Genomic DNA, 18,576 nt, shown 5'->3' on the forward strand with positions numbered 1-18,576 from the left:
AATGGCTCAGAGCCAGGAGAGTGCGGTGATGTGGAGGTTTGTGAACAGATACGATGGGTAGGGAGGGTGGTGGTGGTGCCCTCCATCTTCAAAGAAGAGGAAGAGGAAGATGATCTCTGTTCAAGAGACCCCTCAGCCCCAGGGTGTGAAATCTGGGGAGGACAGGTGTCTCAAAAAGAGAGGGATTGTGCTCTTTTTTAGAAGTGGACAAAGCATCCTTAAAGAGAAAAAGCCCTAGAAGCAGCTCTGGTCCATGTGAAGTGGTGAGAGCACTGGACATGGAAGGAAGAAGTCACGATGGCAAAATGTTCTCTGCGTGGTGCCACACGTGACACAGAAACACAAAAAGTTTCGACTGTTTCCTGGGGAAGTCTGTGGTGCAAGAGGGACTGAGGAATTGAGAATTGATTATCTAAAGGGTGGTGATGGACTGAGAGTGGGTGATCTGAGGGATAGTAGCGGAATTGGAAATTTGGTGGGGGGAGGATGAGGAGGAAATTTGGAGGTTTTCATCCTGTGTTCTGTGTGTTTTTCCTTGTAGTTTTAAGTTAATAAAGTTCTTTTTTCTTTCAATCTTAAGTTGAGGCCTGCTCTGCTCTGTCTCTGATCACATCTCACAGTAGATACCGGAGAAAGAAGTATTCTCATGGGAGCACTGGCATTGCGCCAGGCAGAAATGATGACACTAGATTTGCCTGTGAGGAAAGTAAAATGAGGACTGCAAAAGGACAGTTAAAGTAGTATATGAATCACCAGGGGCTTGGGGAAAGAGGCTTGGGAAACAATTGTTTCTCTCTTGGGAAACAATTTGCCACTGTTTCTCAAAGTCCAAAATCTGGGGGTGAGAGGAACTTTTACACAAGGGACATGTTCAACTCTGAAACTCAGGCCCATGGGACATTGTGTACTGAAAGAATGCATGGGATCAAATCCAACTAAATTAGTGTCATGAAAGACAATCAGTGTTATTTAACATTCAACAGAATTAGACCAAAGAACAATTTTAATGTTGTGATATATGTTCTTTTCCTAGTGAGTGAAGACAGAGGACCCTTTGTAATCCAGCCTCCTACCTGCACCCTCCTGAATACCTATCACACTGTGAGAGGAGGACACTTATTCTCAGTAGTGTTAGGAAAGAAATAAATTTCCCATGCTCTCTGAAATAGGAGTAGTTTTAACTGTGGTAGGCAGAAGGTCACATTGAGAACACCATAAGGAAACCAACAGCCTAGGAAAGCATTAACTTAATTTGACAGGAGGTAAGTCACATACAATTACTTTGTGTATGTAATTCTTTTAAGGTAACAGACCAATATTTTAGTACTAAACAAGCATATGCTGCAATAATAAGGCTGTTGAAGTAATTTCTAACAAATTGTCCATTATATTGTATAGTTAAATCATACACTTGGTTTTAGTTAGAATTACAGCTGCTGTCGATACAATGTAGCTTGTGCAATGATTCCACAATGTTCTCTGTCTGCCATTCCAGAAGAAGACTCTTTTATCTCTTCCTCTTCTAACTTTGGGGAATTTTCTTCATTCTTCCCCTTTTGTCAAACACCTTACCTCTCACTGTATGTTCCTCCAATTTCTTCTGTAAGACAGGGAAATAGTCCCCTGGGTTGTTAGTAGGCCTCCTGAGGTAATGCAGTTGAAGTTTGATGGCTGGTGGTGACAAAGGAAGAACAATGATGGTTACTGTGCCAAGATTTCACTCACTTGTGGAGAAGAAACGGATTCCTCAGAAGCTGTATCCATCCCATAGCCTGCCTGTGCAAAGGAGGGCTTCTCAGCCTAAGAGCCAGGATTCTTTTGGGTTAATGGGCATTTACAGGCAATTAGGAAAAAGTTCACAGAAAAAAAAAAAGTTTTAAAATATAAATCATAAATATAGATGTAAAACTCTGAAATGAAACATAGGCAACTCCAAAATTGAAAGTAGGACAATTAAACACTACAGAATATTGAATCTTGCAATCATGCTCTTATTCTTACATCTCAGCAGATTAGATCAACACAGGAAAGAACATTCTCATGGTTAGAAAACAACAGTTTAGACAGTAGATGAAACTGCCAAAACTAAATTAAGAAGCAACTTTCTATTTACCTATCTACATATATACAGCAAAAACACTTCACTGTTTTCAAAATGTTGTTGGTAAGGGAAACTTTAAGGCAATAAATCTGAACTGAGATAATGTTTCTCAGAATTCAGGAATAGGTGGATTTGAGGCATTTTGTCTGATTTTCCAATAAATTACAGGCCATTGTGAAAGTTGGAAGTGGTCTACATAATAATCTGACCATTCTCAAATTCTTGACTCTGTTTATTTTAACCTACATCTTACTTTCTTTCCTCTTTATATAGATAGACTAAAAAATTAACCATGACCATGATCAAAGTATTTTAATCTTATGCTTAGTTATTATTTGCAAAATAACCAATTGAATAATTAGTATGACAAGGATTTAAAAATAAAAGCCATTGCTCTTAGCAGGAATCCTAAGAAGCAAAAAATATTCCATTGTGGGAACTAGCTAACATCACTGATTCAAATGCTACAACAGTAACATTCCCATCTTGCTAACCTCCTCAAGAGATTAATCATACCTTAAAATGTCTTGGGAAACAAAAAGCTATGGATTTTCTAAACTTTAGAAAGGTGCATCCAGATTTCTGCATAGTTGTAATTCTTCCTGTTCTCAACTAGATTAGTTTCAAATTAATTAAAATTCAATAGGTTGGTTGTGATTCTCAGGACCTTCGTGCATGGAGTGATGCAAGTATTTTTTTTCTTTTTTTTTTTCTCTTTTAATTTAAGGAAAATAATATTTTTTTAAGATCATGTCTATAATCAAGGCAATGAAAGCAGAGAAACACATTCAGTAGCACTATGTTGGTAGTTCCAGGGTTGACAAGAATATTTACACAGGTAGCATCATGCAGATTGTGTGTTGTCCAGACACTAAAAAAACTAACCTAGTCTGCTAATAAAAGTCATCTTTCTCCCTTTTTCAGCCTTTGTCAAGAAAGAAGGTTTTCTGTAATCATCATAAAGATCAGCAGGACAGAGGAGCAGGAGTACCAAGACTGTGTTTCATTACAGTGGTTAAAGAAATGGTCTAAACTTAGAGAGACTCAGTCTCCCAGAGTGTTAAGAAAATCTGTGGTTATACAAAATTCACTTTCATCCAATGACACACCTCAACAAAAGTTCAAAGATAGTGACTTCTTGGCCAGTCACCATGACACTAGAGAGGTCTCCTCTATTATCCGCAGTGGAACCAGGAACAGAAGCTGTAAGAATTGGGATGCAGAGACGTTACCAGTGTTCCAAGTGCTTTCAGCACCTAGTGCTGCCAGTCACGGGAAGAATTCTCCCCCCCCCAAGGGCCTGTGGCTCCTGAGATAGCTCCAGTCTGAGGAAGAATAGGGTTTGGACATCTCCTGGGAGGTTTAACCAACCTGTGGGATGAAGTGGAAGTGGATTTTTCTCACATGCTCAGGGAATAGTAAATCATTAATGCTGAAGTCAGGAAGTAATTTTCCCCTTGGGCAGATTTGCACTCATCCCTGAGGGCTTTTTGACTTTCTCTGCAGTATCAAACTTGACCACTGGTCAGGCTCCTCCAGTCCTTTTTGGCCAGGTTGTTGCCTGCTGCTCACACATTATGAAGATATACTGTTGTGCCTCACATTCATTCTTCTTTTATCTTCTTCCTTTGTGTCATTGTTACTGAAACTAATTATTCATGTTCTCTTCAGGAAACAGGGTTTTCTAGGCCTGTATTCCTTCTGCTGCTTTCTGTAGCTCTGTTAGACTGACAGACTGAAAAGGATGTTTTTTTAAACTAACTGACTAAACCCAGCTTCAGGCTACACATGGGCATTGTGTTAACACTTGTGAGCAGGGCTTGTGAAATGGTTTCAGAAAAATAATGATAAATAAACCCAAAAATAAAATCTTGATTCCAGTTATAGCCTTTGTGTTATGTGTCGTTGAAAGCATTTTTGGTGCTGAAAAATCCACGGCATTTCGGGCAAATGAAATTGCTTTACACCATTTAAGTTTTGTGTGCAGGGAATAGAAAAAGAAAAAAATAATAATAGAAGTAGAAATAAATTTTAATAGGAATTAGAAATAGGACTAAAAATTGATATAAAAATAGAACAGAGCATGTTAGTCCTAGAATTCTCTGTGACAAGCTAAGATCCAGGTCTGAGGGCTCCATCCTGGAGAACCACTCTCTGCAGTGCAGGTCCCAGGCCCTCCAAGGAGACAGGAACAGAGATGGGCACACAGACTGGAAGTCCCAGTCTGAGCTAGGATCAGCCCTGGATCCTTGGGAGAAGATGGTGGGGGTCTTGGGTAAAGTTAGTCCAATACACTGAGACCAGTTGTTCGTGGGCCGGGGTCAGGGCAGGAACAGACGAGAGGCAGGATTGTAGCAAAGGCGAAGAAGTGCTTTATTCAAATGAACAGCACGGTTTTTATAGAGAGGTACGATAGATTCTATTCTATTGGCTAACAAACAGAAACATCTTTCTCACACACTGTCCTTGAGAGGAACGGAAAAACAAGGTAGAAAAACAGCACCTGCAAGTTGTTTATAGTCAACAGGTTATCACATCTATCCAACTCCCTAAAATTTCTCACAAGCTGCTGTGAGAAATGCTTGCCGTTTCTCTCTCCCTGTCCCATGTCATCCACAGAGACCTATGTGCACTTCCATTTCCAAGCCACAGAAATGAAACTATGGTCACTCAGTGATTGCAAATGATAATAACCTGGGTACATCAATACCCCTGCTGTGCTTTGTCATCACACTTAGTCCAGGCTCCTTGAAGAAATGCTTAGTTCAACCACTTTGTACTCAAAAAAAGGAGTCATTCTAAGAAGCAGAAGATGTGCCCATGGCCTCTGGGCTCCCTATGGTGCTGTGATATGTTGTTGAGTTGCCAGTCGACTCTGGTTTGACCAGTGGTCAAGTCAAGGTAGGAACACTGTTGGGGCTCTCTCCTGCATGTGGCTACCTCACCCATAAAACTTGACCAGCTGTGTGACCTCTTGGGTGATTCTTCCTTTCTCATAGTTAAAATTGACAAAGGTACAGATTCAAAACACAGCAGTGAAGCAGACTGACCAACCTGCTGGCAAAGAGATGGATGGGATCATACACACACATGACTTTTTTGGTCACCCTCACTCCTTTAGAAGTGATATTAAACAAAATGTGGTAAAGCTTCCCCTTTTAATTCAAGATGCTGTGTGTGATTTGCCCAAAAACCAGGAAGACAATAATATTTACTCAATTAGAAAATTGTGTGTGTGTGTTAACACCAGACTGTTTCCTAACTACATGTTAGTGGTTGCTTCCAGCAAAACCAACCCTCCCAAAACAAGATCTATATAGAAGACAGTGAAACCACACAATAATGGCTGTAAATAAAATGTCATCAGCACTGGACTATATGCATGGAAAATATTGTACTATTATCTACTCCCCAGCACCTACTATAAATAACTGTACAGAAAGGACATATTTTCACTCCATACCAGAGCAAATAGATTGCTGTATAAGCCACAGTAACAGAGCATGGGTAGGAAGTTACCAGTGTTAAAACAGCCAAGTCAGAAAAACCTCCACTCTGTCCCTAATCCAATTGGTGCCAAAACATACACTGAGCTAGTAGGTCTCTAACAAAGAGTGAGATAAAACACTGGCTAGTCATTTGTGGAAGGGCCAGACAGAAGGCACCTTCCTATAATTTAAGGCGACATGATCACAGTGAGCATTGCTATTGGAAGCAAGGCATGACTGGCAACAAATCCAATGTGTTTTTTCAAAAAAGGAACACTATTAGGTTGATTGCTCCCCTCTTTTGAAGGTGGATCCTCCCTACTGCTACTTTTCTAATCAAAACAGTTAACAGATCCCTATGTAAGGAGATAAGTTTACAGGGGATTAAATGTTATCATTCCCAAATAAATGAAGAAACTGGGCACACAATAAGAATTTTAGCAAGGTAATTTAGCAAGCAATAATGAAGGGACTGTACTTGGTAGCAGTGAGGGATTGGAAAGACTGATGTCTTGAGACATTTTGGGGTGCATGTATGGGGGAAAGGGGCAGTTGACCCTTGCCCTGGCAAGGCAATGCACTACACCTGTACACCTACCCCCCTGGAGCCTGTATCCCAGCCTGGCAGAACCTGCCAATCCTTGGAGGAAATGCTTCTCACCCACCTCTGGAGCTCCTAATCAAAGTCTTGAGTGGCCAAATGACCAGAAGTCCCACCTGGGGGAATGGGCCCAAGAAGACCAAGGGGTATTTAAGGCCAGACATGAGGAAATCACGTCTTCACCCTACCACCTCTTGGAATTTCTATCTAAACACAACTGGAATTCGGAATTTGGTAGCTATGTGTGTGCTTTTCTAAATGTTTTCTATTTTCTCTTTCTTCTTCTAATTCTCTCTTCTTGGATTTTTTGGGTAACTTAAAATAGAATGGGTTTAGAATTTCCTAAGCTGGAGGGCCAAGTTCATGCATTGAGAAGTGTTTTATGCTGACTGAATGTTATACTAAAGCTTCTACCAAATTCCTCTGATTTTCTGAAGTTGCCAGTAAAGGCTTTTTTTGTTATTTTGACCTCTTGAGAATATATTGTCCATATTTCTCCTGTGCATCTAACTCAGAGTACATGAACAACCCTAAGCTCTGTTCAAAATCTCATAAAGCAAGTTGTTTGGGGCCTTACAGCTTTATGCCAAAACCTTCTCTTCCGCATTTATATCCTGACTTGCTTATTATAATGGTGGTCTGGAGGCTCAGAAGTACCACATGTAAGGGATGTGCAATTTGCTACTTGCAGGTTCTCTTTAGCGGATCAATGGGTTAAAAGTGGGATATAGTTGGAGAAATTAATGAAAAGTCATTTGTAAGAATTGTTTATTAAAAATAAACAAGAAACCAATGTAAATATGCTAACAGGTATAAAAATGAGTCTGTTTTAATATTAGACCTGCTTACATTACATGAGAATTACAGGTGTAGTTTCATTCCTCAATTTTTCCTTAAAACAAAGTTTTTCTTCAAAAAGCAAGACCTCTTCAAGATCTCTCCAAAGAGCAAGACCTTTAAATGCCACCTGCAAGAAAATCCTGAGTGATCAAAAGTAGTAGCCACTTTAGAAGGTTGCTCTGCCTAGGTAGGCAGCTTTACCTTTACCCTATTTGCAAAAGTTATCAGCAGGAATGGAGAAGGTGGATCCAAGCTGCTTTTGGTGTTGAAGAATGCTAAAACTAACCTGATAAAACAATCCCAAGGTTAAACATTCCAACTCTTTCCAGACAGAAACTGGCACCGGTGAGGACAGACAAAGTTCCCAATAAAGGAAGTGTGGATAAACCAACAAGTTATAGTACTGATAACTTGTCTAAAGCTGCTGAGCTAAAGGCTGCTGAGTTGCAGTGTGCTGTTCTTTGTGAAGATACTCTCTCAGATTGTGATTTCAGTCAAGAGAAAAGTTGAAAGGTGAGATTTACCTTGGGGTCCTTAAATAACTTAGTTGAATTCTCTACACCAGTTTCCCTATCTTTAGAAATTACATTGGTAATGACAACTTTTCCCAGGGGGCAAGATGTAAGAAGAAACAGCTGTCCAAGCAACATTCTCACTATGCTTTAAAATAGCTTGATTATTACTAGGACTCTCTGGGGAGCCAGATGCTGAAAAGCAAACACCACACCTGCATCAGATGTAAAAAGCGCAAAAAAAAAACCCCAAATTAATCCTTCTACAACTGGAATTCAAATGCAGGGGAGATCTCATTGTTTATATTTGGTAATAGGATGAACATACACAAACTCTGTTACAGAAAAACTGGAAATGTTGAAAAATCTTTTAGAGACCACAAGTCTCTTCACTCAAATCAAGAACTAACAATAAATACATATTGTTAAAAATTATTTTCAGAACAATTGAGAATATTTGCCATTACTTGGTGTCATTAATTTTGGTTTTCCATTTTTTCCTTATGAGTCTTTACCATATAAGCCAAATAAGTTTTCTCATTACTCTACCCACTCAGTCCCAGGAGCAAACTTGCACTGAGTTTTGTTTTCAGCCTACATTTTAACTTGTTTTCTATTTCCTAAATATAAAATATAGCATTACAACCTGCCTTTTTTCTTCCTTGAAAATTGTTAGAGAACAGGAGTCTTTTGCTTATCTTAATTCAGTTCAGTTCAGGAAAGACATCTCTATTATCAGTTTAGCTTATATAAACATACTCTAAAGTTTATTATCAATCTCATACACGGAATTAACTACAAAATGCCAGCTGAGAAAAGGTTATTTTATAGCATCCTTGAATTTGGTAAATTTTCCCTTATTGCTCCTACCAAGAGGTTTAATGTTTCTTAACTTTATTTAAAACTTGTCCCTGTCAGGTTAACCATAAGATCAGTGAAATCTACTGTCACAAATAAGCCACAGTGACCACCTGAAGGTAGACAGTGCACTAGGGCATGACTATGAAGTGTATCATCAGAAGAAAGGAGATGGTCTGTAATTTTTAAAACTCATGGTGGTGTAATCAGCTCCTACGACAACAAAAGAAGGTGGCTCCAACCTGATGGCCTTTACATAGAATATCCTGTATGTGGTGAGCTGTATATGTTTTTTGTTGTTTAGTCTTTGTACCTAGATGTTGCCCTGGGACGAGAAGAACTTTGCATGCAATGTCCTTTGATTTCAGTGCATCTAAAAGAGTCATCAGGCCCTAAGTATTATATCGCACTAAGCTTTTTTGCAAATGCAGTGACTTTTGTCTCTCAAGTAAGAATAGGGAGGAGAAAAGGACAGTGAAATATTACTGTGAGAATCTGGGCCTGTAGAAAACCAGAAGACCTGGTAAAAATCTAACAAGAACACTATAAGAACAACAGTAAGCATTTTTAAAAATTGCATAAAAATATACATAAAATTGTATAAAAATATCACCCAAGCAAGAAGAAAAGCAAAATGCTTACTCTGTCATTCTACTGCTAGATTTTATACTAGAAAACTGCAATGGCCACAAGTAATTTGGTCTGATAGGTGCACTCATACAACCAGCAGCAAAAACAATGGAATTATATATATTCCTCCTGCCACTGGATAACATCTAAACTCAAGATGTTATAATACATATGTGCTTGGAAGAAAGATCCAAAATAATACAAAATGCCCAGAGTGTGCTATGAAACTTGTGAGTGTGTGCTGTCTTGCGCTTAAGTATAAGGGTAAATAAATTTGCTAAAACTGAGTTTCAGGTCCTCAGCTACCTTGCTTGTAAGTTTTATTCTACGTGGTGGTTAAGTCTGCAGAGCAGGGTGAGCTGAAGCCTCAAAACAGGCCTGCATCCTGGTCCTGCTTGGGTACAGACCAGAATCCTCTGTGCCTACTAGGGATCAAAAGAGATGTTTCAGTGACAGGAAAGCAGTCTCATCAAGTGGAAGTGCACAGAGAGCATTTAATTTTAACAGAAAATAATGACCTTGGCAGTGGTCACCTGTGCTGCTTCTGTGCTGATCTTGCTTTTACACAGTAGTCAGACAGGAAAAGGGATATCTGGGATCACAAAACTTGTCTATCCTTGGGAGCAGGAGAAGCGTCATATTAGGATGCACTGACACTAATCTGAGACTGAGAAGACCTGCTCATGTTGTGGCTAACACAAATGGGAAAATCCTCTGTACTTACTTCAGAGGAAGATGAATTATGACAAGTGAAAGGACAAAGTTTTTTTCCGCCTTTCTATCTGGGCAGCACTGATGTCAGGCCCATGGAGTAATTTGCAAGTAGTCAGTGCCACAGGGATCCTTCTCTTCCTCAGCCAGCATGTTTCTGCTTTTGAGTAATGATGTTCAGACACCATGCCAGTAAAGCTCTGAGATCACCACTGGTTCAACTCATGAAAGCAAAGTCTCATTCTGTTTTTAGTTATTAAATGAGGTGATGGATTTTAAAAGTGTAAAAGAAAAGGACATGATAATTCTCTCATTTTCTGAGTATAAATGGATAACTACTACTACTATACTTGTCAGGTTCTATCTTTACTAATTTGAATAGGTCATTGTACTTTTCAATTAAAAGACAGATTTGGGAGCCATTGTAGAAATTGCAAGGATTAACAGAAAATTCAGGTAGCATTTACCTTTAGCTAGGTGAGCTTGTGGACCTTCTGATTACATAGCAGCATAGCACTTTCAGCTATCTAATTTGAAATATATTTGCTTCCAGACTGAGCTTGTAAGACTTAGTAAATACACATGCAAATATTTTCATACTCGAAGGGTAGTTTGCAAAAAAACACCACTCTATACCATTCTTCTATAGCATAACCACCTACATTTTGGAAAGCTTCTGTCCAACTATAAAATTTCTGCTTGAAAAAAGAAACACATAGAAAAAGATATTTGTCTCCCTAATACACACATCAGGAACCAGGTCCCCAAATGTCAGATCCATTCTGATGCTAAACATCCTAGAGTAGAAATAGGAATGTGTTTACTACAACCTGAGCTAAACAAAAAAGGCTGCAGCTAGCTTCAGTCTGCTTTGATTAATCTGAAATGTTTTAAATCAATATAAAATTGAAAATTTTCCTTTTTTTAAAATTTACTTCATATATTATTCCCAGGGAAAAATAAAAAGGTTGATTTCCCTTACCTATATTTTTTCTCAAACATGGAAAATATTAGTGACATCCCTAATCTGTTGCTCTTTGAGACATTTAAATAATTAGCAGGATACAATGAAGCACTAAGACACTGGTGAGACACTAGAGCAGGTTGCACAGACAGGCAGTAGATGTCCCATCCCTGGAAGCATTCAAGATGAAGTTGGATGAGTCTGAGCAACCTGACTTAATGGAAGATGTCCCTGCACATTGCAGGACAGTTTGGAATAGACGGCTTTTATATATCCTCTTTGTCCCTTTCAACAAAAATTACTCTAATACTAGAATTCTCTGAAAACATATTGACACTTCTTTTTCTATAGGGTGTTCAGGAATCCAAGCACTATGTCACTATGAGTCCAAGGTCTGCTAGTTCCCTGAATACAAGCCCCAAATAAAGAACAAAACCCTGATACTTGCATCCTCTCTGTTTTAGGTGCCTGGATTCTCCCTCTCAAGTGCCTGGAATCTCCCTCTCAAACTATACATCAGTTTCTGGGAAGCAGAAGACATGTGGTGCTCTTTCAGCTAGGTAAAGCTTTCTGAGAGCATCAGCAGTTTCTGTGCAGAGGTGGAAGAATGCCATTTTTATCACACAGCCTCCTAGCCTGTGCTGCCCTCTGCAAAAAGCCTCTCTCCTTTGTGCCTACAGATGGGTTCTCCCATATAATTTTGTAAAATTTCAGCATGAGGCAAATGGTATGGATCCAATATTTGAAGAATTTTTGGCTTATTCATTGCTTTTGTAGTCTTACTGAGGATGGGAAAGAAAGGCATCTGAAAACATAATTTTTATACACCTGGGAAAGTCAGGTAAAGATGCAAAACCAGAAATCCTTAATCACACTATAAACATAGGCCATTAACTGATGAACACCTAATTCTTTTCCAGTTTTTGATTGATTCCTTTAGAATAAAATAAGAGAAAGCATCTATGTATCTTTGATAATTATTTTTTATTATTATTTTACACATTTGCACAGTGGCTGATCTCTAGTTTAACTAGGAGGTTTCCAAAAATACCCAGATGTTATGTATGCATATATGCTCATGATGCACTAGCACAAGGGTACAGAGTGTTTCAGGAGGGTGAGGGAGAAAAGTAAGGAGGCAACCCCATAATAGATGCTATCACCTGGCCCAGTCTCTTTGTAGGGTTTTGATTTCTAGATTTCACTTTCACTTTATATATTTTCCCAGCTAATAGATTTCACTTCTTTTTTAAAACAACAAAAATAATATAAAAAATGCTAATAATCCACTGTAGCTTACACAAATAAGTTAAAAGAAGGAGACTGTTAGGCCTATCTCTCACTGTCTGTGTGTTAAAAAGCATTCTGCTGTACACCTGTGTGATGTTCTCAGGGGCCTTAGGATGAGGGAAGAGACGAGAAAGTTGACTCTATGTTTCAGAAGGCTTGGTTTATTATTTTATGATATATATTATATTAAAAACTATACTAAAAGAATAGAAGAAAGGATTTCATCAGAAGGCTTAGCTAAGAATAGAAAAGGAATGAGTAACAAAGGTTTGTCTCTGACCAAGACAGTCTGGACAGCTGGACTGTGATTGGCTATTAATTAGAAACAGCTAGATGACACCAATCACAGATCCACCTGTTGCATTCTTCAGCAGCAGATAAGAATTGTTTGCATTTTGTTATTGAGGCCTTTTGATTCTCAGGAGAAAAAAATTCTAAGGAAAGGATTTTTCATAATACATGTCAGTGAGATACCTGTGTGCTGAGATCAGTAACTTTCCCTATAGCATCTCTTCTTCAATGGCAAGTCTGATTTGCACCCCCAAGAGATATCAAATCTACCACTTCCTTTACTAGCTCCTGCCAATAGTGAATAACCCTAATAATCAAGGAAAAATGTTTTCCAGCCTGATTTCACACCTTTGTGCCAGTGCAGGATAAACGAGGACTAACCAGCTATGAAATGGAAGGAAGGAAGGAAGGAAGGAAGGAAGGAAGGAAGGAAGGAAGGAAGGAAGGAAGGAAGGAAGGAAGGAAGGAAGGAAGGAAGGAAGGAAGGAAGGAAGGAAGGAAGGAAGGAAGGAAGGAAGGAAGGAAGGAAGGAAGGAAGGAAGAAAGAAAGAAAGAAAGAAAGAAAGAGAAAGAAAGAATATATCAGAAACAGATGAAGAAAAGCATATAGTTTTTTTAAAAAATGTTATTTTTCTAGTGTGCCTAATCTAAGGCATCTTTAGCCACTGTAAAAGGTAAGAGTAACAAAAAATACTGACTAATTAATTTTGCATCTCTAACTAAACACTCTGTTAGGGTATATTTTCCCTGACTCCACAGAGAAGTCTAACTAAGCACAGACTGTCACCGCTATGGTATTTAGTTGAGCGTTATTGTTATTTGATCAGTGTGCCTTCAAAGAACCTGCTCAGGGCTGGAATTCATATTCTGCTACTCTCATTGGGGTTGAATGCTGATGGAGGAGGAAAAAGAGGAGTCAAAAAAATGCTAAGTGACAGCCTGCCATGGAATGTGCTCAGTGTAGCTGGTGGAGCCACTGTCCTCCCAGCCCTTCACTTTCCTCAAAAATTTACATCACAGCTACTACTGAACCACAAACTCACAAATGGGAACTCTATCTCCCTTCTTTTTCATTTAAATGAGCTGGTTCAGTGAATCCATTTGGGAGTTCCAAAAACTTCAGGAATTATTTTTGTACTTCTTTATGAAAACACGTGATTGATGGGCAACCTTTTCACAACATGAACATAATGTAAATCTCTGGCTCTGAAAAAATTCAAACTGAAGTAGGAAAAAAACCCTTAAAGTAACTCTAGCCTCAATATTGAAAATCCCAAATACTAAACATTTTAAAATATGAATATGTTCACTTTTAGAATGGATTTAATCTCAGCTTACTGCTATAATATTTCCTAATATCACAGGATGCTCCTCCCGATATATGCACAGTTCAGAAAGGAACAGAGACACAAATTTTGATTGCTAAATTCTGGGCTTTTGAACATGAAAAGGAAATACTAAGATTTACCTTCCTAAGCCAACATTTTGCGTGTTCTCTACATAGAAAAGTTCCATGACAGGAGTATGATTCCTTACAAAACACATATATCAAGATCTCATCCTGAACAGCAAGCTGTTCAGCAAAAATAGTTGTATGTATTGAATATGTATATTGTATGTATATGTATGTCTTGACTTCCACACAAACAGGCAAAATTGCTTACAATTAACTGGATTCCTATTAAGATACCAAGCCAGAAACACAAACATGCTTGATGTTCTTCATACATTCTTATTTTGATTTTTTTTCTGTCCATCCTTATCCAACAATGCTTTTCCTTTTCGTTAGACTGTCCATTCAGTCAGTGATGAAAGATCAAACTGAGATGAAAGTAAGAGCTGATCCATGTGATTCCCTGATGCTCCTCTCCTCCTAGATCTTCAGGTCAAACAAACAGCTACTACTAGTGGGCCATGAAAAAATATGGGTAACAGATGATTTTCTGCAATATCAAGTTATACAGGCACATCACACAATACATTAATACATGTGCTCAGACTCTGACAAACAAAATTTGCCTCAAGACAATATTGCTTTCATTGGTTACTCCTTTCCTCACTTCAAAAAAATAACAAAATCAAGGGTTGAGGGTGTCTATCTGCTATTTAGAAAGAAAAACATTTTTCTATCATTGTTATTATGTGCAAAAGATATCAAATCCCAATAAATAGTCAAATGGCTCTACAAATTCACTGTTCTTATTAATAAAATCTTCTATAGGGGTAAAACTGATGTCAAATTCTGTCTCATAGCAATTGGAAAAGGCTTTCAGTGAAAAGAAAAAGTTAATTATTATCAAGGAATTTTTGATTTTTTTTCTTTTATATTCTTTTGCATCATCCTAGTGTTGGTTTCACAAGCTGAGGCATAGCAAAGAGCAAAACCAGCTTTTGAAGAATACTTTTTTCTATTTGCTTGACCTGTCCAGAAAAATGGAACCATTTACATAATGAAATCCCAATCTGACCTTTTAACAAGAAACCTTCCAGAAAAACTAACAATAAAAAACATACATACATGAACAAACAAACAAAATTAACCAAAAAAAAACAAGGCCCCCACCCTTGAACAAGAGTCATTAGCTGTGAAGTAGCCAGTGAGAGGAGGAGTGTTTTGAAAGCTGTTTAATGCCTTTCCCAGAATCTGGTCTTTGCAGGAGTAGAAGAGGAATGAAGAAGGTCAGATAAAATGATGAAAGAGATTTGCAGTCTCTTTTTTAATATATTTTTACTCTTTCATACCTGGAAAAAGAAAAGAAAAAAAAAGAAAAATAAATAGAAAAGTGTCAAATGTTGCCTTTCTCCTCTTTGTCTAAGGGGTAGATAATCTGGGGAAGTAAAACAAGGGTATCAGTTTAGACAGCCTCATTTTCTGCAAGCAGTGAAGTTTGCTTAACTGTTGAAAGGGTACAAGGTGAGGCACTCCAATAGCATACCTCTTACAGGCAAAACTGGAAATATCATTCTGTCCTAAACAAATTGAAATCTATTATGATCAGACTAATACAGCTAGAATTCAAATTTAAGAATCAAGGCGATCACATAACAGACTCCAGCACACTTAGATCAAGAGATTTTAATAGGTTTCTTTGCTGTGGGGCTCCCTGATCATCTTTGATCAACAGCTTTTCCAGTACCTTTTTGCTTATGAAGGCAAGAACGTAGTACATGTGGTTTGAAACGAAGAAAAGAAGATCCTCCAAACACAAAAGAATGCTACATTTTAAAAGCTGTTTGCTCCCATTGAGCTTTCAGTGAAAAACACAGCCTTAAGTAAGGAGACACCCCAAAGATATAACAAAAGATGCACATTTTACAATCTGCTTGACTCCTCTGTCAAATATTTATAATCCCTTGGCGTCATAATTAGGTTATGTTTGACTAATATTATCCTGAGTGTACAAACATAACTGTTTTCTATGTAGTTATACTACAAGTGCATCTTCACAATAAACAGGTCTCCTTGAGAAAGAAGTTCGAGACAAGAAAATTTTGGTTATTTCTGGTGAAAATGGACAACTTCTAATTAAGGAGGACAGTCCATCCAATTCTTCTCATAACCATCTCTAGAAATGCTCTGAAAAAGCTTCAAACAGGAACATGAATATTTTACTCTATATTGGCTGTTCTAACTGGTTCCCTGAGTATACCTGGCACCTGCTGTAATTTTTACAATGTTTATATCAGCAGAGTTTGAAAGAATATTTGAAAGAGTCTCTCAACCAAGGACATTCAGCACAAGGAGAGAAGAATTTACCTGTAGGGCTAGGCATGCCTTGGAAGACATTATTGCATCAAAATATCTTTTGGTTCCTTTCAGGAAACCAATTTCTTTCACACTCAATAATCTATTGCCTTTTTTTGTTTTAATGGTATTTTGGCAAAGGAGAAAAAGGACTGCCAAAACAAAGATCTTTACTGCTGGACTGCATTTTCTGTGTTGAATGTGTACAGATCTGCTGCACAGATCTACTAGTGAGTTGGTATCTTCTACCACACAGATAGCAGGGGAACCTTTCCTTTCAGGATGGTTTCCCGTAAATTGCTACTACCAAATCTTGCTCACTGATGCAATTCTAAGACACTATTTTAAAGAACTAGGCTTTCAACATTTTATTTGATTTATTTAGACTGAGATGTCACATTTCCAGCATAATCTACAATAGGCAGTAGTAACAGCCATAACAACAATAGTACATTTCCATGATGTTTCCAAACTGAAACATTCAGCCTGATTTACTGTCATTAAAAGGATCATAACAATCCCATGACACTTACAATTAGCCACATTTTAAAGAGAAAAGACTGACCCAGAAGGAAGGGTAATCATTTGGGGCAGGTGGACTAAATGACAGATTTGAGCAGTATGTATTTCTGAACTTCCTAAAGGATTTGCTGAATCACACCAGGGATCTGAAACAGAGCTCGAAATACCACCTATCACAGGCTTCTCTTCCTATGCCATCCACAGTTACAAGAATTTTAACCCCTCCCATCCCAGTTAATGAAGCAAGGCAAAATGCAGTTTTCTCCATTCTCTGGAAGTTCCCCGCCTGTGGAGAACTGGGTCAATGCAGAAATGCAGTGGATGTCCCAACCGTGGCAGTGTTCAAAGCCAGACTGGCCAAGGACTTGACAAACCTGGTCTAGTGGTAGGTGCCCCTGTCCATGGCAGGGGAGATTAAGACTAAATGATCTTTGAGGTTCATTCCAACCCCTTAACTTCCTATGATTCTGTGATAGATTTTTATTTCTGTTAGATCCATCATCAGCTCCAGTAAGAACACAGTAGCATAGATCTTACTTTGAATTGTTTTTCTGCTTGGTAGAGGAGATATTTTGGTTTCCTTGCCAAATTTCCCATTGGATATAACAGAACTTCCTTCAACTACCCTAGATTTGGATGGATTCATTTAAACACAAAAGCTCTAGTGCAAATACTAGCATGTATCAACAGAAGTAGTTGAAAGAGGAAGAAGAATGAATATACAGTGCTCTGTACACCTAAGACTTTAAGCAGTCCACTTAGCATATATTGATTATCATTATCTGAAATAGCCTTGCCTAAATACACATCTCAGTCCTTCAGTGTCTCTGATGAACTTATATTGTCAAGGTTGAGTACTGGCCTTCACTTTGATTGCTAATGTGAATGCCTGTGACTTCTACAACTTTTCCATGTTGTGATACCAGCACCCACTGTGAGTCCATTTCTGCTATCAGTTTATACCAAGGCATTTTTAACTTTTGCCTGCTGGACTATGAAGCTATATATCTATATAGAGTGACATACTGAAATGAAAATACACTGCAGTTCATATTTTTCTTCACACAGAATTACTTAGTGTATGAGCATACCCGTACAGCAAGGAAGCTGACAGTGAGATTTTCACAATAACTAATCTCTCTTAATGATGTTTTGGAGTCCAAAGTCTTAGAAAAGCTTTCCATTTTAACAGTTGGCATTTATTCTGCCTCTAATTTAAACTTTCAAAATCTGCTCCAGACCAAAATTTCGAAATCTGTTCTCTTAACACAGTTGGAGGACACACAGAAACATTTAGACTGAGATGAGAGTTTAAACTAACTCAGAAACATCTGTCCTGTGTTGACTCCTGCTCCTCAACAAGTATAATTCACAGACATGGTACTGGTTCTATCACTGAAGGGGTATTGAGGACAGTCAAAGGTAATACAGACTCCATTCTCAGAAGGCATGAAAAGACACTTTATTATTAGAAATACACAGTTCTTATAGAAACAATGGTGGATCTAAGACCTGATTGGCTTTTAGGAATCTTCTCTCACACTATTGGTGAACTATGAATAGCACAATCTGAATAACCATATCTATAAACAATGATTACAAAAAGAGATAATAATTGCTTGAATTCTTCTCTCTAAGTTTCCCACAGCTTCTAAAATCCTAGGAGAACTATGTCTGTCTCTATTCAGAGTGTTATGAACAAAATAAGTTACCTGTTTTTTTTTTAAGAAAAGGGGCTGCAGAGTTTTGAGTTGAGCTGGGAAACTGATCTCTGGCCAAGAGTTCTCTGTTAGTGAAATGTTGTAATCACCTGTTGAGTATCCTTAAGTATCGTCGTTTAACTCTCTATTGTGAAGAATTTTTGTTTTTCAGCACCACCCTTGCCTGCTGCCAGGAGGATGACAAACCCCCCCCCCGGACGGTGGGGAGAGGGGGATATTTGCATCTCAGGAGACATGCAAATTTATCTCCAAACCTAGACTGCATTGGGACGGGACCTTCACCAAATCCTGGAAGTACACCA

The 18,576-nt window shown here is 38.3% G+C and overlaps 1 protein-coding gene across 1 annotated transcript in view; it reads right to left on the minus strand.

The window, feature by feature from the left end:
- Positions 1 to 1,522: 1,522 nt before the first annotated feature.
- The window catches only part of PDE1C (phosphodiesterase 1C), a 196,977-nt gene continuing 179,923 nt past the window's right edge, over positions 1,523 to 18,576 (minus strand). The window contains 2 exon segments of the mRNA XM_050971009.1: positions 1,523 to 1,704; positions 12,560 to 12,583. Coding sequence (XP_050826966.1) covers positions 1,523 to 1,704; positions 12,560 to 12,583 — 206 coding nt within the window.

This window comes from Serinus canaria, chromosome 2, assembly GCF_022539315.1.
Source record: "Serinus canaria isolate serCan28SL12 chromosome 2, serCan2020, whole genome shotgun sequence".
In the NCBI taxonomy this organism is placed as follows: Eukaryota; Metazoa; Chordata; class Aves; order Passeriformes; family Fringillidae; genus Serinus; species Serinus canaria.